The sequence below is a fragment of the Ranitomeya imitator genome, chromosome 1 (assembly GCF_032444005.1).
Source record: "Ranitomeya imitator isolate aRanImi1 chromosome 1, aRanImi1.pri, whole genome shotgun sequence".
Taxonomy (NCBI): domain Eukaryota; kingdom Metazoa; phylum Chordata; class Amphibia; order Anura; family Dendrobatidae; genus Ranitomeya; species Ranitomeya imitator.
The window spans coordinates 1,176,774,353-1,176,800,676 of NC_091282.1; the positions used below are offsets into that span (position 1 = coordinate 1,176,774,353).

The 26,324-nt window shown below is 43.1% G+C and overlaps 1 protein-coding gene across 1 annotated transcript; it reads right to left on the reverse strand.

The window, feature by feature from the left end:
* Positions 1-17: 17 nt before the first annotated feature.
* LOC138658342 (ADP-ribosyl cyclase/cyclic ADP-ribose hydrolase 1-like) lies at positions 18-23,981 on the reverse strand. The gene is made up of 8 exons (XM_069745799.1): positions 23,650-23,981; positions 13,972-14,101; positions 10,265-10,400; positions 9,313-9,395; positions 6,445-6,521; positions 3,094-3,186; positions 2,201-2,287; positions 18-400 (listed from the first exon to the last, which is right to left on the reverse strand). The coding sequence occupies exons 1-8, from the start codon at positions 23,871-23,873 to the stop codon at positions 331-333; spliced, it is 900 nt and encodes a 299-aa protein (XP_069601900.1). The 5' UTR covers positions 23,874-23,981; the 3' UTR covers positions 18-330.
* Between the last annotated feature and the right edge of the window lie 2,343 nt (positions 23,982-26,324).

A 26,324-nucleotide genomic window follows, 5' to 3' on the forward strand; every position in this document is an offset into this window, starting at 1 on the left:
TACTAGTGGTACAGCTCTATCACCCTCTAGTGGTCATAGCTGTTTATTACAATTATATTCTCAGGAAACAATAATATCATTATTTGCAGGTAAACCTTTGGTTTATTAGTTTATTAACTACAAATATTACTTAAAATATTTACAGCCCAAAGTATTGTTAGGCAATATTGCAGCTCTGAATCTTCATACAGAGGTGAGCCATGATGTTAGTCTGTATTGCTGATTTTTTTGTTGTTAACCAATTATTTCTTAAATACCGCAATACGTCCCGCACACGGCAGAAAAATAATTCTTATTTTATGTAACACTGATCCCATTGCACATGTTAGGTTACTGGTAGTCGCAGCGATTGCAGGCAGCGTGATCGGGGCTCTCGGAGCATTGCAGAGCTTGGACCGGCCTGTTGGTGACAAGAGATAAAATGCAGAGTATAATTACTGGGAAAACAATGATATTAAATTATTATTCACCATAAATCCCACAGAATATAGCAGTGGAGATACTTGATAAAGTAGTTATTGTGTAGACAGGAGTGGCGTCTGCCCTCCATTAGTCAGGCCCATACACACGGTGTCAGCCGGGACAGAATCTTCCCCAACTCTTGTCTGGTCCGGGCATTATGTCTTTTCAAGAGGAGACAGAAGCGGTTTCTCTCCCCTGAGTACAATACGATTGGATGTTCAAAATAGACTCCTATCTCCATCAACATCATCTATCGGAGGAGAAACGTGAGACCCCCGCACACATGCACTGGGGAGCTGGTCCCGCAGCGGGTTCTGATGACTTTAATATATGTGGGGCCTTTAGTATCTGTCATTTAAAGAGTCTCTCCATTAAAATAATATTCATGTTCTTTCCTTAGCATAAGTCATCAATATTAGATGGCGAGAGTCCAGCAATGAACAGGAGTGGGACCACCACCAGAACAACTGACTGGTGGGGTGCCAGGTGTCAGACCCCCACAGATCTGATATTGATGACATATTCTAGGCTCTTCCTCCCGCCCCCTTGTACATATACATGTTTGGCCAAGTGTACGCGCCTTCTCAATGGGGGAACGGGAATAAACGGCTTCTAGAGAGCTCCTATCTGCTGTCACAGCAGAGATCAGGCTGTGAAATCCAACATGTCTGATCCTTCGTATTCCAACATTCGCTGTCAGGGCAGAGTCAACATGCCGCCATACACAAGAGGAGCTGCCCCAGTATATACATCACCCAGGTCTAGAGTTCTCTTCAAATATGAATGAGTCTGCAATGGAAGCTCCAGAGAGAACCTAATAATTACTATTTTTCCAGGGTAATAATCAGATGACATTACTGCCTGGTGACATTACTGCCTGCTGACATTACTGCCCGGTGACATTACTGCCTGGTGACATTACTGCCTGCTGACATTGCTACCTGGTGACATTACTGCCTGGTGACATTACTGCCTGCTGACATTGCTACCTGGTGACATTACTGCCTGGTGACATTACTGCCTGCTGACATTGCTACCTGGTGACATTACTGCCTGGTGACATTACTGCCTGCTGACATTACTGCCCGGTGACATTACTGCCTGGTGACATTACTGCCTGCTGACATTGCTACCTGGTGACATTACTGCCTGGTGACATTACTGCCTGCTGACATTGCTACCTGGTGACATTACTGCCCGGTGACATTACTGCCTGGTGACATTACTGCCTGCTGACATTGCTACCTGGTGACATTACTGCCCGGTGACATTACTGCCTGCTGACATTACTGCCTGCTGACATTACTACCTGCTGACATTACTGCCTGCTGACATTACTGCCTGCTGACATTACTGCCTGCTGACATTACTGCCCGGTGACATTACTACCCGGTGACATTACTGCCTGCTGACATTACTGCCCGGTGACATTACTGCCTGCTGACATTACTGCCCGGTGACATTACTACCCGGTGACATTACTGCCCGGTGACATTACTGCCCGGTGACATTACTGCCTGCTGACATTACTGCCCGGTGACATTACTACCCGGTGACATTACTGCCCGGTGACATTACTGCCCGGTGACATTACTGCCCGGTGACATTACTGCCTGCTGACATTACTGCCTGCTGACATTACTGCCCGGTGACATTACTGCCTGGTGACATTACTGCCTGCTGACATTACTGCCCGGTGACATTACTGCCTGCCATTTACCCAGTGGGAATACCTTACCTGTAGTTGTCGATGCAGGAATACTTCAGCTTGTGCTCCTGAATATAATGCTGCAGTTCCAGTAAGGATTTGCTGTTACAGGAATTTCTGAAATAAAAGTCGTGTTTACGGTGTAGACTTCTACACAAGAGGCATCGTACAGAGATGGCACAATATGACGCACGCGGTACGTGTAATCTGTGGTGTCAGCGAGGCGTTACTGACACAACAATGTCCACCAGTTGGGCCCAGTCCGTCTCAGCCCTGATCCACATACATGTCACTAGACAAACGGTAACGTTTTTAGTATTAGAGTTAGGACTGTCCCAGTTACGGTCTCCGTGCAGAGGCGGAACGGCCTTCACATTTTTTTTATCGGTACGGTGGTCCCTGGTCCCCTGCTGTTCTACCTTTGTCTGTTTGTATTGCTGCAGGGACTGTTGCTTATGTGCCTGCTACAATGGCTGTTTACTACATATTGTTATCAGACTAATTGGCTTACTTTGCCATCCCATGCACATACACGGAGTCCATTATTGCCTTACATCTATGGCTTTTTTACCTTAATTTCTAGATTGTTTGTATGCAAAACGCAAACATTCCGTTTTTTTAACGTCTGGTTATACACTGCCATCTTGTGGTAAACATTGACATTGCAGGGTGTACATTCAGGTGTTTTGCCATCCTATGTTACTAATACCGTCATGTATTTTATTTTAGATGTATTAGTAAAAATGTGTTTATCATCTTGGATATTTGCCTTGTGTATCTATCTCCTGTAATGTGCTGCCTTTTATGTTGCTAGGAGTTATGGGTACATGGTATAGGTGTCATATATAGTATATACATTATACCGTATAAACACATGATTAAACTGTTTGCAATCTTCATGTTTGTCCATTTTTAGTACTTACTTGTCTTCTCCTTGAATGTCATCAATTACCCAGACCCTCACTTCAGAAATTGTCTTTGGGTCCATATTGGGGATTTCCACAGTCCTTAGAATACTGGAAGATAAAACAAGATAAAACAAGTGATCATAGTGAGACTTCCCAGGGTCTACATGACAGCAGCTCATCAGATGTACTGTCCAAAATAGGCGCCGCTTCAGACCAAGGATAACTAAGTGACTACCATTCTATGGTACCAATATAACCCCCTAATCCTCTCCATAACATGAGCTGAGACTGATCCACGCAGATGAAAGCTGTGTTATACAGCCAGCACCTCATTCTATAGGAGCTTTGCATATATGACATATGTACCCCAAAATGGTACCATTACCAAGTACAGCTCGGGCACACAAATCAAGCCCTCACTCAGGTCCATTCATTTTGGAAAATGGTGGCAGTCACCCAATTTTTATTTTTATTTTTTTTACAAACTTCAGAAATGCTTTAAGCCAATAAAAATTTTTTAAGATGATGTCATTCAAAGTTACTACTCGTCTCACAAAAAAACAAGCCCTCACATAAGTATGAAAAATAATAAAACGTTATAGGAGGAAGGGGAGGGAAAAGTAAAATGGCAAAAACGAAAATGGGTAGTGTGAATAAGAGGTTAAGAGCGCCCGACAGCCAAAAGAAGAGGACAGGATGGCGAGGTGAGTATTAGTTAAAAGAAAAAAAAATGCTCAGCTCTCTGGCGTTTCCACTGTACACACCGTAGTACGGTGTTCATTTTAGGACATGGTCACAAATCAAAGTCAAACATCAGAAATACTCTGTCTGATACCTCATTCTGATACTTGACTCTTATACCTGACTTTCACACATGGTCACAAATCAAAGTCAAACATCAGAAAAACTCTGATACCTTACTCTGATACTTGACTCTGATACCTAACTCTGATACCTAAAATGAACACCGTACCACTGCTCACTGTCCTCTTCTTTCCACCATTTTTGCGCCATATTTCCAGCCTTTTCACTATAGACCCAGACTGCTGGTCTCGTCCAGGTCCCGGAGATCACTGTGCATCGTTGACGTTGCGACCTTGTGAGGTTCTATAACCTCAGAGGCCTGGATGTGGCCGGAAGTCCTGGTCTATGAGGAAGAGGCCGGAGATGTGGTGTGCAACAATGGAAAGAAGAGGACCGGATGGGAGACGGTGAGCAGCAGGGTGGTCAAAGCAGTCAGCTGTGGGGCGAGTATTATTTTTTTTCCCTGACACTTTTCCACCTTACATTCTAGCTTATAACCTGGGGACTGCCTGTATTCACCTTCCCTGGCGCTTCCATGACGCAAATTTTCCAGTCCTCATCTGATTTCAGTACCCCTGGTCTACTCATGGAAGATATACAGTGGGGGGAAAAAAGTATTTAGTCAGCCACCAATTCTGCAAGAGAGGCCTGTAATTGACACACAAGACCACAGTTATGAGAGTCAAAATGAGAAAACAAATCCAGAAAATCACCTCGTCTGATTTGGCAAGATTTATTTAGCAAAATATGGTGGAAAATAAGTATTTGGTCATTAACAAAAGTTCCTCTAAATATTTTGGTATAAATTCTTTGTTGGCAATGACAGAGGTCAAACGTTTTCTGTAAGTCTCCACAAGGTTAGCACACACTGTTGGTGGTGTGTTGGCCCATTCCTCCATGCAGATCTCCCCTAGAGCAATGATGTTTTGGGCCTGTCGCTGGGCAGCACGGACTTTCAACTCCTTCCAAAGGTTTCTTTGGGGTTGAGATCTGGAGACTGACTAGACCACTCCAGGACCTTCATATGCTTCTTATGAAGCCACTCCTTCGTTGCTCTGGCGGTGTGCTTGGGATCATTGTCATGTTGAAAGACCCATCCAAGTTTCTTCAATGCCGTTGCTGATGGAAGGAGGTTTGCACTCAAAATCTCACGATACATGGCCCCATTTATTCTTTCATGTACATGGATCAGTCGTCATGGTCCCTATGCAGAGAAACAGCCCCAAAGCATGATGTTGCCACCCCCATGCTTCACAGTAGGTATGGTGTTCTTTGGATGCAACTCAGCATTCTGTCTCCTTCAAACAAGACAAGTTTTGTTTCTATCAAACAGTTCTACTTTGGTTTCATCAGACCATAGGACACTCTCAAAATACTCCTCTGAACAATCCAAATGCACTCTAGCAAATTTCAGACAGGCCTGGACATGTACTGGCTTAAGCAGGGGAACATGTCTGGCACTGCAGGATCTGAGTCCCTGGCGATGTAGTGTGATACTGATAGTAGCCTTTGTTACAGTGGTCCCAGCTCTATGCAGGTCATTCACTAGGTCCCCCACTGAGATTCTTTGATTTTTGCTCACCGTTCTTGTGATCATTTCAACCCCACAGGGTGAGATCTTGCGTGGAGCCCCAGATGGAAGGAGATTATCAGTGGTCTTGTATGTCTTCCATTTTTCTTATTATTGCTCCCACAGTTCATCACATCAAGCTGCTTGCCTATTGCAGATTCAGTCTTCCCAGCCTGGTGCAGGGCTACAATTTTGTTTCTGGTGTCCTTCAACGGCTCTTTGGTTTTCACCATAGTGAAGTTTGGAGTGTGCCTGTTTGAGGTTGTGGACAGGTGTCTTTTATACTGATAACAAGTTCAAACAAGAGCCATTACTACAGGTAATGAGTGGAGGACAGAGGAGCCTCTTAAAGAAGAAGATACAGGTCTGTGAGAGCCAGAAATCTTGCATGTTTTTAGGTGAACAAATACTTATTTTCCACTGTAATTTGCAAAATAAATCTTGCCAAATCAGACAAGGTGATTTTCTGGATTTGTTTTCTCAGTTTGACTCCCATAGTTGTGGTCTCCCTATGATGTCAATCACAGGTCTCTCTCATCATTTTAAGTGGGAGAACTTGCACAATTGGTGGCTGACTAAATACTTTTTTCCCCACTGTATGTGTGATAAAACTTCATCACAGAAGGCCAAGACTACAACAATTTACCGAAGACGAGGGAAATGCTGCCATAAGAGCGTCAGGGAAGATTACAATAGAGCCGCAAATTATGACTCAAATCATATTTGGATAATAATTTGCACATTCCCCCTCCCCCCAAAAAAAAAGGTGGCCTTCCATGGCCAGACACATTTGCTAGTTTATGTTAGAAAATGCACACCAGCCTTTTTAAACCTAGATTTTTTACTTTTTAATCCAAAGCTATCTATGTTTGAGATTTTTCTTCTGTATGTAATGCAATAAAGTAGCTTGCCCAGTACAGTGTTATAAGTGCTACTTATGTCCTGACTTATACTTTTAAATGTCATGGTCCATAGATAAAATTACACAATACCTTTTTTTCCGGGCTATATCACCATCTGCTGAGCCATTTAACATCACATTTACCAATCCACATGACGCTTGAGCAAACTGAGAAAATAAAGCAGATAATTCAGGCTGCATTACATGTACAGTACGGACCAAAAGTTTGGACACACCTTCTTATTTAAAGATTTTTCTGTATTTTCATGATTATGAAAATTGTACATTCACACTGAAGGCATGAAAACTATGAATTAACACATGTGGAATTATATACTTAACAAAAAAGTGTGAAACAACTGAAATTATGTCTTATATTCTAGGTTCTTCAAAGTAGCCACCTTCTGCTTTGATGACTGCTTTGCACACTCTTGGCATTCACTTGATGATCCTCAAGAGGTAGTCACCGGGAATGGTCTTCCAACAATCTTGAAGGAGTTTCCAGAGATGCTTAGCACTTGTTGGCCCTTTTGCCTTCACGCTGCGGTCCAGCTCACCCCAAACCATCTCAATTGGGTTCAGGTCTGGTGACTTTGGAGGCCAGGTCATCTGGTGTAGCACCCCATCACTCTCCTTCTTGGTCAAATAGCCCTTACACTAGTGTGCAAAGCAGTCATCAAAGCAAAAGGTGGCTACTTTGAAGAACCTAGAATATAAGACATGTTTTCAGTTGTTTCACACTTTTTTGTTAAGTATATAATTCATAGTTTTGATGCCTTCAGTGTGAATTTACAATTTTCATGGTCATGAAAATACAGAAAAATCTTTAAATGAGAAGGTGTGTCCAAACTTTTGGTCTGTACTGTATGTATGTACACAGCTCAAAAAAAATATAGGGAACACTAAAATACCACATCCTAGATATCACTGAATGGAATATTCCAGTTGCAAATCTTTATTCATTACATAGCAGAATGCGTTGAAAGCAATAAAACATAGAAATGATCAATGTAAATCAAAATTAATATCCCATGGAGGTGTGGAGTTGGAATGATGCTCAAAATCAAAGTGGAAAATCAAATGGCAGGCTGAGCCAACTTCAGTGAAAATGTCTCAAGACAAGGAAATGATGCTCAGTAGTGTGTGTGGCCTCCACATGCCTGTATGACCTCCCTACAATGCCTGGGCATGCTCCTGATGAGGCAGCGGATGTTCTCCTGTGGGATCTCCTCCCAGATCTGGATTAAAGCATCAATCGACTCCTGGACAGTCTGTGGTACAATGTGGCGTTGATGGATGGTGCAAGGCATGATGTCCCAGATGTGCTCGATTGGATTCAGGTCTGGGATTCAGGAACGGGAGGGCCAGTCCATAGCTTCAATGCCTTCATCATGCAGGAACTGCTGACACACTTCAGCCACATGATGTCTGGTATTGTTCTGTATTAGGAGGAACTCAGGGTCCACTGCTCCTGCATATGGTCTCACAAGGGGTCTGAGGATCTCATCCCAGTAGTTACCGGCAGTCAGGATACCTCTGGCGAGCACATTGAGGGCTATGCGGCTCTCCAAAGAAATGCCACCCCACACAATTACTGATCCATTGCCAAACCGGTCAACCTGGAGGATGTTGCAGGCAGCAGAATGTTCTCCAGACTCTGTCACTTCTGTCACATATGCTCAGTGTGAACCTCCTCTCATCCGTGATGAGCACAGGGCGACAATGTCAAATCTGCCAATCTTGGTGTTCTCTGGCAAATGCCAATCACCCTGCATGGTGTTGGGCTGTAAGCACAACACCCACTTGTGGATGTCAGGCCCTCATACCACCCTCATGAAGTTTGTTTCTGACAGTTCGATCAGACACATTTATGTTAGTGGCCTGCTGAAGGTCATCATGCAGGGCTCTGACAGTGTTTCTCCTTGCACAAAGGAGGAATTGGGAAGTAGCGGTCCTGCTGCTGGGTTGTTGCCCTCTTATGGCTCCTTCCACATCTCCTGGTGTAGTGGCCTGTCTCCTTGTATCTGCTTCATACTCTGGACTCTGTCCTGACAGACACAGCTGCCCTGGACAGGTTTATTTCATAGAAGTGTGATTGACTTGGAGTTGCATTGTGTTGTTTGTGTTCCCTTTATTTTTTTGTGCAGTGTATGTGCTGCCTGCCTGGCTATATTGTATCTGGCACAGTGTAGGTAATGACCACTTGCCGGGTGATTGCCAACCATTATGGCCAATGCAGACATTGTAGAGTCGCCGTTCCTATTTATTGCATTAAAGGGGTTGTCCGAAAGAAAAAAATGTAGACATGGATGATTTTAAATTACAAAATAGAGACATTCTCACTACCTGCAGCAACAGCAGAATTAGCGCAGGCTGATCTGTAAGCCTGCACCAGCTCCAAAAGTGTTGTCTGCTGAAGCCTGTGATTGGCTGCAGCGGCTTAGGTGACTAGAAGAGCACATCATTGGATGCTTCTCTCATGACATCCTGGATTCACGGTGGCACCACATTGAATCTGAACATTTCCCTCCCAGGATGCAAATCGCCACTGAGGCTATGTGCACACGTACAGGTTTTTTCGCGTTTTTTTCGCGTTTTTTCGCGCTAAAAACGCTATAAAAACTCATAAATCATTTAGAATGCATTCTGCATGTTTTGTGCACATGGATGCGTTTTTTCCGCGAAAAAAATGCATCGCGGTAAAAAAATTAGCATGTTCATTATTTTTGCGGATTTTCTGCGTTTTTCCCACAATTCTATGCATTTGGGAAAAAACGCACAAAAAACACACCAAAAACGCTTCAAAAACCGCATCAAAAACGCGATAAAATCGCGGTAAAAACGCATGCGGATTTCTGGCAGAAATGTCTGGTTTTTGTCAGGACATGTGCATATACCCTCATTGTCGACACATCAGGATTGTTATTAGCTTATCATCAGAATCTTGATTGTAACTTACCGCAGCAGATGTCATCTTCCAGAATGAGGAAATGGAGTTGTGTTCACATTCGTTCCAGGCAGGACAAAACTTAAAGTTCATTCCTAAAAAATACACATTTATCAAGATTTTACTGAATAGATTGTAGCCTGCTAGAATATAACTTTATGATGTCTTTACAGTCTGATAACCTGACAATAAGTAGAATGGATTGTGCATTCCAGATGTGGAAATATTGTGTTTATCTATATACACATGTGTAGCAATGATTGATTCCAAGTTGCATAAATTCAGCGCAACATCCCAGGACTTTTGTCCTATACGTATTACCAAAGAGCCACAAGAATCTTGGAAACCCTTCATAGATAGACAGATCGGAGTAGCCATTGGGTCTACGTCCATCCCATCAGCTATTTAAATAAGGCTGCTAAAGCTAAGATATAGAGATCCCATAATTACTTTATCAATAAATTAGGAAAAGTTAAGTGCTCTTTAACATATTTTGATGCAACTAGCCTACACTCTGAGCAGTACAGATGGCATTAGAAAAATATTCTATAAGTGATGACCACAGGGAATTTTAATTAGCACTTGAGGTGATAGCATATTTATTTTTTTAGGACAGGTTTGCATAATGCAAAAATGTTTGAATAGGTAGGTGCAATTTTGGCCCCCACAGCAGTGCCTTTACATTAGATATAAAACTGGCCAATGTAAAGGCACCGCTGTGGGGGCCAACATTGCACCTACCTTTGCAAACATTTTCATGGCACATTTTTGAGAGACAAGTCTACCACTATCTGGATGCCAAGTAGAGGATCTGGTTTGTTGCTGTGAAACTATTACCGTATATTTGTATGATTTACTATTTATTTGATTGCTATTTTACATGTTGAAAGACAGTTGCCTTAGGTACGATATATAGCTCAGTGGTGACATTATTTCCCACCCTCGATTATCAATAGATAATTACCTGGTCTAATTTTTTTCCCACACCACATAAGACCATTGAACACGAAGCCCAGGAAAGTGTCTTCAAGCGTGATGAAATTTTCTGTGGCTTTTGTGTAACGGTGAACAAGTTCATTAGTCCTGCTCCACAGAAGAGTCTGCAAAGATCCAAAAGATTTACGTAGTCATTATGGCTACTTATCAGTAGTGTTGAGCATTCCGATACCGCAAGTATCGGGTATCGGCCGATATTTGCGGTATCGGAATTCCGATACCGAGTTCCGATATTTTTGTGATATCGGGAATCGGTATCGGGATTAAGATTCATGTGTAAAATAAAGAATAAAAATAAAAAATATTGATATACTTACCCTCGGACGCGCCCTGGTTGTCACCGCTGCAACCGCCATGCTTCCGTTCCTAAGAATGAGCGCGTTAAGGACTTTCGATGACGTCGCGGCTTGTGATTGGTCGCTGAGCGGTCATGTGACTGCTCACATGACCAATCACAAGCCGCGACGTCATCGAAGGTCATTAACGCGCTCATTCCTACTTATCAGTAAACGGTATAATACCATTTGGGCAAGTAGATTTATTTACTTGTTTTTTCCACACCATGCAATGGGAAAGGGTATATATATATATATATATATATATATATATATATATATATAGTATCCTGTTAGAAAGATGACCATTCTTATGGAATTACTGGTCTAAGGAATACAAGTGATTCCATAAAATATTGCAGCATCACATGGTGGTCATTAGAGGTGCTGCAATTATTTATACATTTATTAAAGGGATTGTCCAGGATAAACTTAGTTCCTTGTAGACATGCAGACATATAAAAAAATGAACTGAGCTGTTAGGCTGTGTTCCCACAATCAGTATTTGGTGACTTTTTGTTGTTGCAGATTTGCCATCATCATTTATGCACCTGTTATGTAAAAAAAAACCTGAAACATAAAATGCAAGTAACCTAATTTACTTAAGTTTTTATTGTGTTTTTGAATCTGCTGTTTTTGTCTATTTTTGCTATGTCATGTTTTAAATAAATCCACTTTATTGTTGATACTTCCTGGTATGTAGCTTTGTCAAACCTTTATTATTATTATACTACAAGCTGGAACCGCGCTTAGGTGATGCAGGTAACTCACCCCTACTTGCAGGGGTGCAGTAGACCTGAGTACAGCAATGAATACAAACACTAAAATGATCCACTGCGAATAGTGTGCTTGGTGCGCCACAGAACAACAAACTGCCCACCTGACGGTAGCGCTATAAATGCGCACTGAATATGCAACAATCCTCGCTCCTCCAATACAAATGATATCAGCAGGCGCGGCGGCCGTGCAGGCAATAATAATAATAATATGTGGCCCTTACCGTATGCTGAGTAAACTGGAACGCCCGGCTGGTCCTAGTAGATGTAGGGAGGATGTACGGTACTCCTACATATGACCGAGGCGGATTCGGAAGCGGAGCGAGTGTAAAGGTGGTGCCCGGAGGGTAGGCACACTGGTGTGTGCTCGGGCGGGACCGGGACAAAGTGTCGCTAGTAAGTGCAGAGCCAGGGAACGTCCCGGCCGGAGGAGTCCCTGGTTGCACTTGGAAACCAAGATGGCCGCCGCTGACTAGCAGCGTGTGACGTCACAGGCCAAAGGAGCCTCGCTTTATTATTATTGTCATGTGTAGATTACATGCATCTTTAGTGTTTGTTTTTCCTCAGCGGAAACTCACTAAAAAAACATATATGTATTTCTGACCTGCGGATTTTTTGCATCTAATGCAATTCTATGGGGAAAATCTGCACATAAAACTTACGCACTGCAGGTCATAGAATCATAGAATCTTAGAGGGACCTCCAGGGTCATCGTGTCCAACCCCCTGCTCAATGCAGGAGTCACTAAACCATCTCAGACAGATGTCTGTCTAGCTTCCGTATGAAGTCTTCCATTGAAGGAGAACTCACCACTCTAGTGGCAGCCTGTTCCCACTCATTGATCACCATCACTGTCAAAAAGTTTTTTTTCTAATATCTAATCTGTATCTTCTCCCTTTCCGTTTCATTCCATTGCTTCTAAATGAGCATCACAGTTGAGCGCAGTGTTTGGCAGGAGAGGTCACATGCACTATAGACTTCACACCAAAGTCAGCAAAGACCGGGGCAGTGGCGAAAGGCATCGCTGGATCTGGAGACAGCTCAGTTTATTATTTTTTATGCCTGCAAGTCTTTGGGGAACTAATAGATTATTCCAAATAATCTCCTTAATCTATTTTTGAATAATGTTGTACATTTGGTGGTTCAGCTGTGCAGGAATCAGCATTAAATCCACCTCAAAATCTGCACAATAATGATGTGGATTTTGGCACTGATTTCATCATAGATTTCCGTTCCCTGGTTGAAATCCGCAGCACTTCCACTTAAACCTCTGTATATTTTTATTGTGCGTATATTGTTCAGTAGGTTCCAAGGTGATAGGAGATCCAACTCACGTGAATAGATAAAAAAGAATATTTATTCTGAAATTGTTAAAAACATCTTCATCGGTCTATATTCCATATGAAGATTAGGGCAGAGGTCCATAAGACATGGAGAGTTATTACGCGGTTTTCATCTTTAAACTACCCGCTTCTTAAGCAATGAAATGATTCGCCTCTCCCACGTGCTCTTCTGCGCTATCTTTCCTGTGATTGCTGGCAGTAGGATGGGGAGCTAAATCGTTTTCTCCTCTTTTTTTATGATTTGGTATATTATACATTACTATATGTTTTCTAATATGAAATGTATGAGTTGATGCCAAGCTTTCTCAGAAATGGATGTGATAAAAGGGAGTTTTTCCACTAGAAATATGCTGTAACTTGCTGATCATGGCAGTCGGACTATAGGCACATGCACACATCAGTAGACCGAACATAAAGCTCATACCTACTACACATACTAGCAATCAATTGTTGTCCCACCTGTCAGACCACCACTTATCAGCAATTGCCTGAATATCCTAAGACTAATAAACTCCTATAAGAAATTATTGACATTATTTTTATCAACTTTTTACCTTTAAAGAGAATTTGTCATGAAGGGCGACCTTTGACATTAGCTAAATGTCCTGCAAGAATCAAGTTAACATGTCCTACCCCAGTGACCATGCATTACATCACACCTTTTCTTTTGCACTAGGGTTTGTTTCCAGCAGATGCCCTAAATCTCTCACATTGACAAAACCACTTTAAAGAGAATCTGTCAGCAGATATTTTCTATGTAATCCGAGAGCAGCATGACATGGGGGCCGAGACCCTGATTCTATCGATGTATCACTTACTTGGCTGCTTGCTGTCATTTTAATACAATCACTGTTTTCTCTGTTGCAGATCTAGCAGACCTCTGAATGCCGAGCTTTGTTTAACCCCGCCCACACCCCTGATTGGCAGCTTTCTGATCATGCATATTCTACACAGGAATCTGCCAATCCGTGGTGGGGGCGGGGTTACACACAACCGTTGACTAGGAGGCATGAGACACCTAGTCCTCTAGTGATAATCTCCTGATGATAAAACACTGATTTCATAGAAATGGCAGCACACAGACCAGTGAGTGACACATTGCTGGAATCAGGCTCCCAGCCCCTATGTCATGCTCTTCTCAGATTACATAGCAAAAACCTGTTGACTTTTTTTTTATAAAATACTTATACAGCAGAGCTTTAATAAGTTACATTTCTTTACCTTATTACATGGTATTGTCTGTGCAGCCACAAGTGCTAGATGCTTGTAATCTTCTTCAGTGATCTTACATGGATCTTTTCTTTGTACTGCATCAACTAGTTCTTGCCATATTCCAGAGCAGTTCTTATCCCTTTATGAGAAAAAAAATGAGGCAACATGTAAGAGGGTCAGTGTTTATTTGTGTGGCCCCCAAACAGAGGTTCCTGGACACTAGAGTTAATGTAAAACAGTTTTTTTTACTCTACTAGAGGCAGGACAGCATAACACCACATTCTGGATAGAGGCACGGACCTTGGTGGTTACACAACAATCTTGATGCAAAGCTTGGTAGTTGCACTTCAATACTAAGGCTTGAAATTTGGGGGTCACACATTAATACTGCTGCAATACCGAGTTTGGTGGTTATGATGCAACAGAAACAGTCTCTTTAGTAAATACCGGAGGCTGATATCATGGAGAATAGATACCAACATCTGCGGTTGGACGGCATTTGACATGACTCACCTAAAGTCTACAGTTTTTTCCTCAAAAGAACACTCTGTAATATTGCTCTCAGGTAAAGAGCACAGCGGATCTTGAAGATGCCCTTCCAGTAAAATTTGGGTGCAGCCCACATTAATGTTCAGTGTTTCAGATGCCAAAATTTTCATGCTACAAGCAGGAGTTACCCTCTCTGTCTCAAGCCACTTCCAAGCTTGTTGATACAGGCCACAACCGCTACCATTTTTAAAAAAACTGACCGTCACACAGGTGTTTTAATAACAGCAGGACCACTACCCCTCCACAGAGAGAGATTTTAGTCTAAGAGAGGACTCACATTAGGTTCCTATTCAGATGAAGACTTTATTCTAAGAGAGGAATGGCAGTGTTAGGTCCTGGAAAAGAGAAACACCTTGCCGTGGTTTCCAGGTACACATGAATTGGCCAATTTATGCACTAAACTTTCTCAGTTTTTCATATTTCTAGTGCAGTAATGCAATTCAATTTTCAGATTTCAGATTTCCATTCTATGGCGCTACAGAGTGCTGCCTTTTTGTTTGAACAACCACTACCATTGTCTCAGGCAACAACACTACTTATAAGAGAACTGGCTTCCCAAAATAGTAAGTTTTCCCTTTTCAATTAGATAAATAATAACTTGCAGATTGCTGGTTGTCCAGCCGCAATGATCTGGGGCTCATCTGTCTGTCATATTTTCAGAGTCATAATGAAGTGGAGAACATAATGCATTGTCTTACGTCACTGAACAATAACAATTTCAAATTTAATATTGGTCAGGTGGATGATGCTATCCATACCATGTCTACTATGTATATAAAGGTAAAATTGTGATAGGAAACATGACAGTAACATCTCCTGTTTGGGATCTCCAGGGAAGAAGATATCATACAATTTCAGAATCTCATTATTTTCTACGACTTTGCCACTTCCTATGGTTTTCTGAAGACCAGCCCTGTTGTAAGTCACCGGAGGGGAGGTATGTGGACATAACTTTTGTTAATAAAAGAAAGTGCCAAATTATAATCTTTGTCAGTCCTGTGAGATACAGTTTACTGAAGTTCTATCTGCCGCCATCCCAGAAACGACGAGCTTACCTTCATAAAAGCCAGAGCCAACCCTGCAACATCTGATTTAGTATATTTCTTCTGTTTATCCTTTATTTTTTGCAATTTTTTATACTGTATTGTTTTGTCCATTTTGTAACATCTTTTGTATATTTTTTATAAACGCTGCCTACTTTTTACAGATTAAATATCTAAAATTGAATAGCTCTGTTCCTCTTGCTCTAAAAACCGCTCCCCTGAAACTCATACACTACCTGTAATGAGTGTCCAATCGGCCTGCATAAATGATTGGTGGTGTCAGCTACTTCCTTTTGTTATTGTGGATGTCACGCCGTTCTGTCTGTATTTGGTTTTTGGCATGACAATGCATATGTTTGCTTTAACCCTTTACTCTTTTCCCCCTAATTTGAGCTGGGATACTGTTGGCTGTTACCTGAATGGAGCCTTTTCAGTTCCCTGCTCTGCTGCGCAGTCGTACATGGGTTTTTAGGTATTTGCCCTGCTTCATACCTTCCTCATGTGCGGTCCCTGGTTGCTGCTGTGAAGCTGTCCGCAGGTTGTGAGGTCATTTGCAGCTGGTGCATGACTTTCCACGTGGCTCAGTGCATGCAGTTTCAGTCAGGTGCCCTGAGCCTCAGATCCTGCACTGTTTGTGCTGTGGTGGTTTCTGTGTGTGCTTAGGGCGTGCGCGGCCACACCTCTCCTGCTTTGATCAGGGTTAGGGTGTGTACTTCAAATGCTGTCCCCAGCCAATTGCTGAAGGGCAGCTCATATATAAAGTTCCCCTGCCCTATGGGCGGGGCCTGAGCTACACTCACAAAGCTCCTGAACTTTGCCTGTGTGTTTGTGTTCCTGCACCTCTCCTGTCTATGTTTTGGTACCAAAGTCCTTGCCTTGATTCCTGTTTTGTCCTGTTCTGGCGCCTGTCCTGGAGGCGGTATATCCAGGCCCGAATCCTTGATCCTGTACTTGTCCTGTACCTGAACCTGTCTGAACTGTGTCTGCTGTAATTATGTTCCTGGAATCCCTCTGCATCTGGAGCCTCTCTCTCAGTGACTTTGAGTCTCTTGAAACCAGTGTTTCTGCTGAGCATCTACTACTCTGTGCTCTAACTACCATGCGGTGTTAACCCCGTCTGGCTCATGTCCAGCACCATAATGCTTGAGTTCCTTCCTAGGTCCGATGCCTGGAGCCTCTGGAACCTGATGACCGCTGTCTGGAGCTTGGAGCCTGATGACTCTGGTGGTGCCTGTAGGTCGTGTCGGATGTCCGGAACTGAACGACTCCTGTTTGATGTCTGCCGGTGACCCTGGGTCCAGATGTCCTGATGTCCTGCTTGTACCCTGATGTCCTGCCTGTTTCTTGATGACCTCATGGACCCTGATGTCCTGATATCCTGTCTGTTCCCTGATGTCCTGATGTCCTCCCTGTGTCTGATATCCTGATGTAACTGATGCCCTGGGCTGCCACGTCAGTGTCCCAGATGTCTATCCGGTATTCCTGATGTCCTGATGTAACCTGATTACCTGGGCTGCCGCCCCAGTGTCCCAGCTGATGACCTGGGCTGCCACGCCAGTGTCCCAGATGTCTGTCCAGTATTCCTGTGTCCTGATGTCCTGCCTGTGTCCTGAGGTCTTTCCTGAGTCTTGATGTCCTGATTGTATCCTGATGTCTTGCCTGCACCCTGATGTCCTTGTGTACCCTGATGTCCTGCCTGAGCCCTGATGTCCCGCCTATGTGTGCCTCGGTGATCCGTTGGTGCCTTGGGGTCCACTGGGTGGTACCCTTCTGAGGTGTGGAATCGGGAGCCTAACATCATCATCTTATCTGCACCTCAAAAACATTTCTAGAATTTGCCCTTTTCTTACTTTCGACTCTGCAAAAACTCTTACTGTTTCTCTTATTCATTCTCGTCTGGACTATTGTAACTCTCTACTAATCGGCCTCCCTCTTACCAAACTCTCCCCGCTCCAATCTGTCCTGAATGCTGCAGCCAGGATCATATTCCTCACCAACCATTACACCGATGCCTCTACCCTGTGCCAGTCATTACACTGGCTACCCATCCACTCAAGAATCCAGTACAAAACTACTACCCTCATCCACAAAGCCCTCCATGGCTCAGCACCACCCTACATCTCCTCCCTGGTATCAGTCTACCACCCTACCCGTGCCCTCCGCTCCGCTAATGACCTCAGGTTAGCATCCTCAATAATCAGAACCTCCCACTCCATTCTCCAAGACTTTACACGTGCTGCGCCGATTCTTTGGAATGCACTACCTAGGTCAATACGATTAATCCCCAATCCCCACAGTTTTAAGCGTGCCCTAAAAACTCATTTGTTCAGGCTGGCCTACCGCCATTAACCTAACTATCCCTGTGTGGCCTATTAAAAAAAAAAAAAAAAAAATACAACATAATCAGGTCCCTCGCATCATGTTCTCATTCACTTTATGCAGTTAATAGCCCTCTGTGTCTGTACTGCTACATACTTAGGCATTTAACTGGTTCATGCAGCTTTACATGAACACCCGAGCCTTACACTATGGCTGGTCCGAATAACTAAAGCAATTGTTATCATCCACCTCTCGTGTCTCCCCTTTTCCTCATAGTTTGTAAGCTTGCGAGCAGGGCCCTCATTCCTCCTGGTATCTGTTTTGAACTGTGATTTCTGTTATGCTGTAATGTCTATTGTCTGTACAAGTCCCCTCTATAAGTTGTAAAGCGCTGCGGAATATGTTGGCGCTATATAAATAAAAATTATTATTATTATTATTATGTTTTGTTTATGTACTGTGTGACTTTACTTTAGTAAACTTTACTTTCTATATACCTGAAGTATCAGTGTAATCAAGTCCTACGTGTTTCTTTCTTTGTCCACATGCTCAGCTGTCCTAGTTTGGGTAGGCCGGGTCCCCCTCTGCGGTTTAAAGGGTCCGTATTGCGCCCCCGGGGGATGCGCGCCCCACACCTTCTGAGGTTTGGTCGGCTTGGGGGTGTCTATGGGCTGGGCTGCATTGGCAGCTGCAGCTGAACGTGACAGTGGAGTTACCAGTGATTGTATCAGGGTACATATTCCATGAGTTGGAATCGAAGGAGTATATACTATACGCTCACTGTGAGTTTGATGGTTTCTGCAGTAACCAGCTCCTGAGGCGGACTAATCCACAGATTAATTGTTCTTATGATAAAGAAGCCTTGTCTCCACTGGAGAGTGAACCATTCTTTTTTCAGATGGTGGAAGTGCCCCATTTTCTTTTGAGGGAATTTTACGCGAAACAACTTTTGACCATACTGTATGGACCATTTTAGTATCTGTACAAGTTAAGAATATACAGTACCTCCCTTAGAAGTTTCCTCTCAAGATTATATTAGTCTTTCCTCATACCCAAGATCCTCCATGCCTCTTATCACTTTAGAGGCTCTTCTTTATACCTTTTCTATCTCCAGGACATCCTTTGTATATATTGGTGCCCAGAACTGAACTGCATATTCCAGATGAGGTCGCACTAACGCTTTGTACAGTGGTAGCATTACATCCCCGTCCTGTGAGTCCACGCCTCTTTTAGTTCATGACAACAGCCTGCTGCTTTAGAAGCCGCTAACTAACATTATACCTCGTTATTTAGTCTGTGATCTAGAAGTTCACCCAGATCCTTCTCTATAAGGAGTCTATAAGGGGCTCTCAAGATTTACTCCCCTGTAGAACATACAGTGGCTTGAGAAAGTATTCACCCCCTTGGCCTTTTACCTATTCTTTTACATTACAACCTGAGTTTAACTATTTTTGTAATTTGTGTGGGCTGCATCCGCAGTAAATTGTCTAAGTTGCTGAAGTGAAGTGAAGTGAGAAAAATATAGGAATAAATTAAATTTATGCCCTCAATAAAATTGGTATGTGCAAATGTATTTACCCCTTTTGCGATGAAGCCCCTAAAAATTTCTGGTGCAAGCAATTCCCTTCCTTTCACATGCTTAGTGAAAGGAAGTCAACCTATGTGCAATCAGTCACATGGTCTGTCAGTATATACATCTTTACCTTTTCTGAAAGGCCACAGAGGCTACAACACCATTAAGCAAGATGCACCACTAACCAAACACCACCATGAAGACCAAAGAGATCTCCAAACAAGTCAAGGACGAAGTTGTTGAGAAACACAAGTCAGGGTTGGGTTATAAAACAATACCCCAATCTCTGATGATCCCCGAAGCACTATGAAATTCATTATCATCAAATGGTAAGAACATGGTACCACAACAAACCTGCCAAGAGAGAGACGCTCACCAAAACTCTCAGCCCGGGCAAAGAGGGCATTAATCAGAGAAGCAGCACAGAGACCAAAGGTAACCCTGAAGGAGCTGCAGAGTTCCCAAGCAGAGACCATTTGACCACAATAATCTATACACTTCATAAAGATGGCCTTTATGGAAGAGAGGACAGAAAAAAACTTTACTTGCACACAAAAATTGTAAGGATTGTAAGGCTCGTTTTGAGTTTGCCAAAAGACATATGGAAGACTCCCCAAATGTATAGAGGAAGTTGCTGTGGTCAAATGAGACAAAAATTTAACTTTTTAACCACCAAGGTAAAAGCCATGTCTGGTGCCAAACCAACAGAACTCATCACTCCAAGAACACCATCCTCACAGTGAAACATTGTGGTGGCAGCATCATGCTGTGGGGATGTTTTTCAGCAGCAGGGACAGGGGAAATGGTCTGATTCGAGGGGAAGATGTGTGGTGTGAAATACAGAGATATTCTTGAGCAAACCTGTTTCAGCCTATCAGTGATTTTAGACTGGGACGGAAGTTCACCTTCCAACAAGACAATGACCCAAGGCATACTGACAAAGCAACACTCGAGTGGTTTAAGGGGGAATGTGTCAATGTTTTGGAGTGACTTACTCAAAGCCCAGACCTTAATCCAATTGAGATTCTGTAGTCAGACTTGAAGATTGCTTTCATCAGAGGAAACCATCTAATTTGGTAGAGATGGAGCAGTTTTGCCTTGAGCAAAGGGCAAAAATTCCAGTGGCAAAATGTGGAAAGCTCATAGAGACTTATCCAAAACAACTTGCAGCTGTAATTGCTGCTAAAAGAAGCTCTACAAAGTACTGACTTTAGGGGGTGAATAGTTATGCACATTGAAGTTTCAGTTATTTTGCCCTATTTGTTGTTTGCTTCACAAAAAAAGAAAACCAAATGTTCACAGTTGTAGGCATGTTCTTTACATGAACTGATGCAAGCCCTCAAAAAAACAATGAAATTCCAGATTGTGAGGTATCAAAACAAGCCACTTTATGATGCCCTATATTAGTTCCAGGGTGCATAAATTTATATATTTAACCACATTGAATTTCATCTGCCAAGTGGATGTCCAAACACAGTTTTTTCAAGCTTGTAACTTATGAGCATCTTTCATAGACTTGGGGACATCTGCAAAAATAAATACAGTGAAGGTTTCATTGCTAGGACATTAGCACTGCCAGAGAATGGAGATGCGACTGCTAGTCCAACTCTTCCCCCTCCTGTGATAAGCAGCTCACTGTTTATAGACAATATACCGTATATACTTGAGTATAAGCTGAGATTTTCAGCCCACTTTTTTAGGCTGAAAGTGCCCCTCTCAGCTTATACTCGAGTCATTATCCCAGGGGATCAGCGGGGGAGGGGGAGTGGCAGCTGTCACATCATAGTCACCTGTTCCCGGCACGGTCCCTGCTTCTCCGATGGTCTGTGGAGCCAGCAGCTTGTTCCTGTGTTCAGCGGTCACGTGGTACTACTCATTAAAGTAATGAATATGGACGCAACTCCACTCCCATAGGGGTGGAGCGCATATTCATTACTTTAATGAGCGGTACCATGTGACCGCTGAACACAGGAACAAGCTGCTGGCTCCAGAGACCATCGCATTGGAGGAGCAGGAATCGGGCACGGGAGGGTGGGTATGACAGGGGAGGGTGAGCCATGTGATATTCACCTGTCCCCATTCCACCGCCAGGCTCCATCTTCCACGTCCTCTGGTTGTGATGTTCAAGTCAGAGAGTGCGATGATGTGGTTAGTGCGCGCCGCCCTCTGCCTGAACAGTCAGAGCCAGAGACCCGGAAGAGAGCGCAGCGGAGGAACGGGGACAGGTGAATATCACAAGTGCCGGGGGCCTGAGTGACAAGAGGTGAGTATGCCATTTTAATCGCAGCAGCAGCATATGGGAATAATATTCTATGGAGCATAATATGGGGCAGAGCCCCGGCACGCCGCACAGAGCCCCGGCAGGCCTGCACAGAGCCCCGGCACACCGCACAGAGCCCCGGCAGCCCGCACAGACCCCCCACGGTCACGCACAGACCCCCCACAGTCACGCACAGACCCCCCATGGTCACAGACAGACCCCGCCCACACACACACAGTCTCCGCCCACGCACCACACACACTCCATTATAGTGCATCATTGCACTATAGGAACTTCCGTTTCCGGTATCCGATATCGCAAAAGTATCGGAACTCGGTATCGGAATTCCGATACAGCGAATATGGCCAATACCTGATATTTGCAGTATCGGAATGCTCAACACTAGTCACAACTGCTGCACCCAGTAAACTAAGTGATACATCGCTGATTCAGGGTCTCTTTTCCTACATCATGCTGCTCTCAGATGAGTTTGCAAAAACCTGCTGAGAGACTCCCTTTAAATAATAAGGTTTCCCTGAATCCAAAATACCTCCTCACTGAATAATGTGTCCTTGGGAATGTTCACACATTGTTTATTTATGTGAATCCACATCAAAGAGTATCTGAAGCCGTTAGGCTACTTTCACACATCACGTTTTTTGCATCAGGCGAATTTGCAATCCGGATCCATTTTTTTTTCCTCCGGATCCCTTTTTTTCCCATAGAGTTGCATTAGCGCCGGATTGTGCCTGATGTCCCAAAGTTTCATCCGTTTTTTGCCAGATCCGTCCAAAGTTTTTTTTCCAGCGGACGGATAAAATACGTCCAAAGCAACGTTTTTTCAGTACAGCGGAAAATCGCACAGCGACTGAACCGGCCAAAAACATATGAAATGTAAGAACAAATTGCCGAATTTGACCACCGGATCCAGTTTTTCTACAGAAATCAGGCATTTTTCATTCTGGAATCTCTCCTCTCTCTTTCCCTCTCCCCTCCCCGCATCAGTTTTTCACAATTTGCACCGGATCCGTTTTTTTTAAAAATAGACGGATTATGCCTGAAGGCAAAAAACTGATGTGTGAAAGTAGCCTTATTGACATAGATTTTGCAGAGGATCCGTGTAAACAAACCCTTAGAAAAAGTTAAATGTTAATTCTTTGCAGCAATTTTCAAAATGTAAATCGCAGCATGATGTAAATTCTCATTGCGTTTTTCATGTGTGCTTTGGAAAAGCTTTTGCCGTGGAAATGCACTAGAAAAAAAAACACCCCATTAATATAATAATTCAAAAAACTTAAAAAAACAAGTTGGAAAAAAACATGAGAAAGCCCATGAAAACAGCATAAAAACACGTGTCCATGTAAATCCGCACAAAAACCTTGTGTATTTTAGAAGCCAGTTTAAAACGTGGTTTTTTTCAGCTGGATAAATCCACGTACCCCGAGGGTATGTTAACACAGGTTTTTTTTTACGTGGAAATTGGAGTGTATTCTTCTCCAAAGTCCACCTAAAATAAAACCACTTTAAGTAGTTTCCTATTTTTAATGGGAAAAGACCCCGATAGTTAACATGGTTCTGCAAAAAAAGCAATGGGTCAATCGTTGAGGTGTTTCTATGTAACAAAAAAATGCTCAAAATTTGACTACTGAATAAAGAGTACCTGAAAAAACCCAAAACATAAAAATGTGTATATAGGAAATAAAAAGAAACAAGCCAAAAAGTGTTTATTTTATGTGGTTTCTGGACGTGGATATTTCAGTGAGAAAAATCCAGATAGAAAAACTATAGTGTGAATATACGCTGAGTGTTTTTCATGGGACCGGCTACTTTTTGCATCTTCTGACAAGTCAAGACAAGAATCCTTCTGTTTAGTCTTTCGCTTTACACTGCTGGACAAGCGGTAACACAATACTGTGCTCACTATCAACATTATCTCTACTCACCCAATGCCCGGATGCAGAGACATGTAGTGATAGCAGCGTCCTATGACGATGTTCCTCAGGTTGGTCGTTGTCCCTGCGCCATTGTATTTTTTGCTTGGGTTTTTCTGTGGACCTGGTGCATGTGCATCCGCTATGTTGAGCACTAACACTGTCAGTGCCAGAGCCTGTAAGCTCCTCAACCACAAGTGTTTAGTCACAGGTCTAGATGCACGGTGCCAAGACATTGCCTTCTGTTGTGCCGGTCAGGACTGCTCACTAGGCACTGGCCTTTGGATGGGCTACCCACTGCTCCAGTCCTCACAGCCAGACGGACACTGAGCAGTCAGCAGATCACTTTATATTCTGTCTGCGCCCTCCCTCCTACTCTAGTTTTCCAGCTCATACAGACATGCTGGTCTTTGTCAAGTTTCAAAAGGCGGGTTCATTATGGGACGCAATGGAATTTCTAAGAGAGAAATAAAGTTTTACCATTTAGGGTGAAACTACTGTAAGTCCCATATAGATAGGTAGGATCAGATGTAACTATGGTTTCCAGTACAGTTGAGAAAAATTTGGCCACGTCTCCTAAAGGGATTATATATTTGTTTTCACTTTGGATCTAAGAATTAACTACCTGCCTGTTGTGCCCGGTGCCGATCTCTGCCAGCACAGGGCGGTCACAGACCACTCCTGTCGGCGATTCATCAGCTTCTGCTGATGGCACATCGACAGACAATCGCACGACTGCTGACGTCATGCTGATTGACAGCTGTATAACTGCAGGGAGCTGGCTGTCAATCAGCATGAAGTCAGTAGTCACACCCCATTGACAAAGCAGCCTGGAAGAGAAAGAGCTGCTCTGCTAACATGAGGGAGCTGAATCGCTGGCAGGAGCGGTCGATGACTGTTCTGAGCCAGGGCTGGGTAAATCAGGCAGGTACTGTAGTTGTCTCTGTTAGCAACTACCTGACTTTTAGTTTTTAGCCCTCTAGCCAAAAAATATATAGTAGTCCTGGACAACCCCTTTAAGCCAATATCCATGACAGGCTATGCTAGTGGGAATATTTCCCAGCATATAAGGTTCGGTGTATATCCCTAGGTTTTGGTATCTTAGTGTAAAATTTGATGCTGAGTAAATAGGAGAAAAATTACGTCTACCGTATATAGTTTTCCTTTGTTTACGATGCAAAAAAAAAAAAACATAAAAAATTGCATACTGCATTGCGACTTTAGATGGTCTAGAGTTTGATTTAACCCTATCATAGTAGATGGAGATATTCCATTATGTATAATTTTATGAAATTGCTTGTGGTTTCTTTCCCATAAAGCTGGCAGGCCACACATATTAGAAAATGGTCTTCTAATTCAGAAGAAAGTTACTCTCTTCCCTATAAACATGCAAGCTGAGCTCTGCCAAGCATGCATGTCTATATTAATAGACCAGAAAGAACAACAGGTGCTAGAAACATTTCTGCCAACAAAACATGATGAAGTCCATCCTTACCTGAAATTTGTCTGAAGGAATCTTCAGGATGCTGAATACACATGTGAATGTCAGTCTGCTGTGCCGGCCTTAATGTATGGAGTATGAACCTCTGGAAAACATAGCTTGTTTTTTTTCCAAAACCAGTGTCTCACTTGCTTGAGGGTTGTATCTTGTATTGTAGCTGAGCCGCAATGAGGTGTGACTGTGCTGCAGTACCACACATAACCTGTGGATAGATGTGGCAGTCTTTTTGGGAAAAAGCAGCAATTTTTTTTGCTAATCCTGTATCATTTATTTCACTGTGATTTCCAAACCTTCCATGCAGTGCACCAGTGTGTTGTGAATTCCGTTCTTGGGCTCCCTCCTGTGGTTTTGAGTGGTATGGCTGCTTCTTGGATTTAGCTTCAGCAGCTGTTTTCACTGATCGTCTTTCTGGCTCGGCTATATTAGTCTGGCCTTTTCCCTCATTCAATGCCAGTTGTCATTGTTCCTGCCTGGAGTCTTTGCTCTTAGGATTTTCCTGACACTCTGACCAATTCAGCAATAGCTAAGTCCTTGTTATTTTGCAGTTCTCTTGTTTTTGTCTTGTGGTTTTCCACTTTCTATGTTTTGTTCATTTGTCCAGCTTATCAGTATGGATCTATTCAGCTAGGCTGGAAGCTCTGGGCAGCAGAGTTTTGCCCTCCACACCTTGGTGTGGAGATTTTTGCATTACTCTGCGGTGGACTTTTTCTAGTTTTTATTACTGACCGCACAGCTCTCTGTCCTGTACTTTTTCCTATCTAGCTAGAAGTGGCCTCCTGTGCTAAATCTTGTTTCATACTACGTATGTCATTTCCTTCTCCTCTCACAGTCATTATTTGTGGGGGGCTAATCTATCCTTTGGGAAATTTCTCTGAGGCAAGATAGGTTTCCTGCTTCTATCTTTAGGGCTAGTTAGTTCTCCGGCTGTGACGAGATGCATAGGCAGTGTTAGGAGCATTCCACGGCTGCTTCTAGTGTTGTGTTGAGCTTAGGGACTGCGGTCAGTATAGTTGCCACCTGCTCAGAGCTAGACGCATGTCGCTCCTTAATCACAAGACCATAACACCAGTGACTAAATAGTCAATGTCTTGAAACCACAATGAAGACTCCATATTGCATCATCTTTGGGTGATTGGATCATTTATGCCGGCAGCCATGTAAATGTGCTGCCAATAAAATAAAGCTG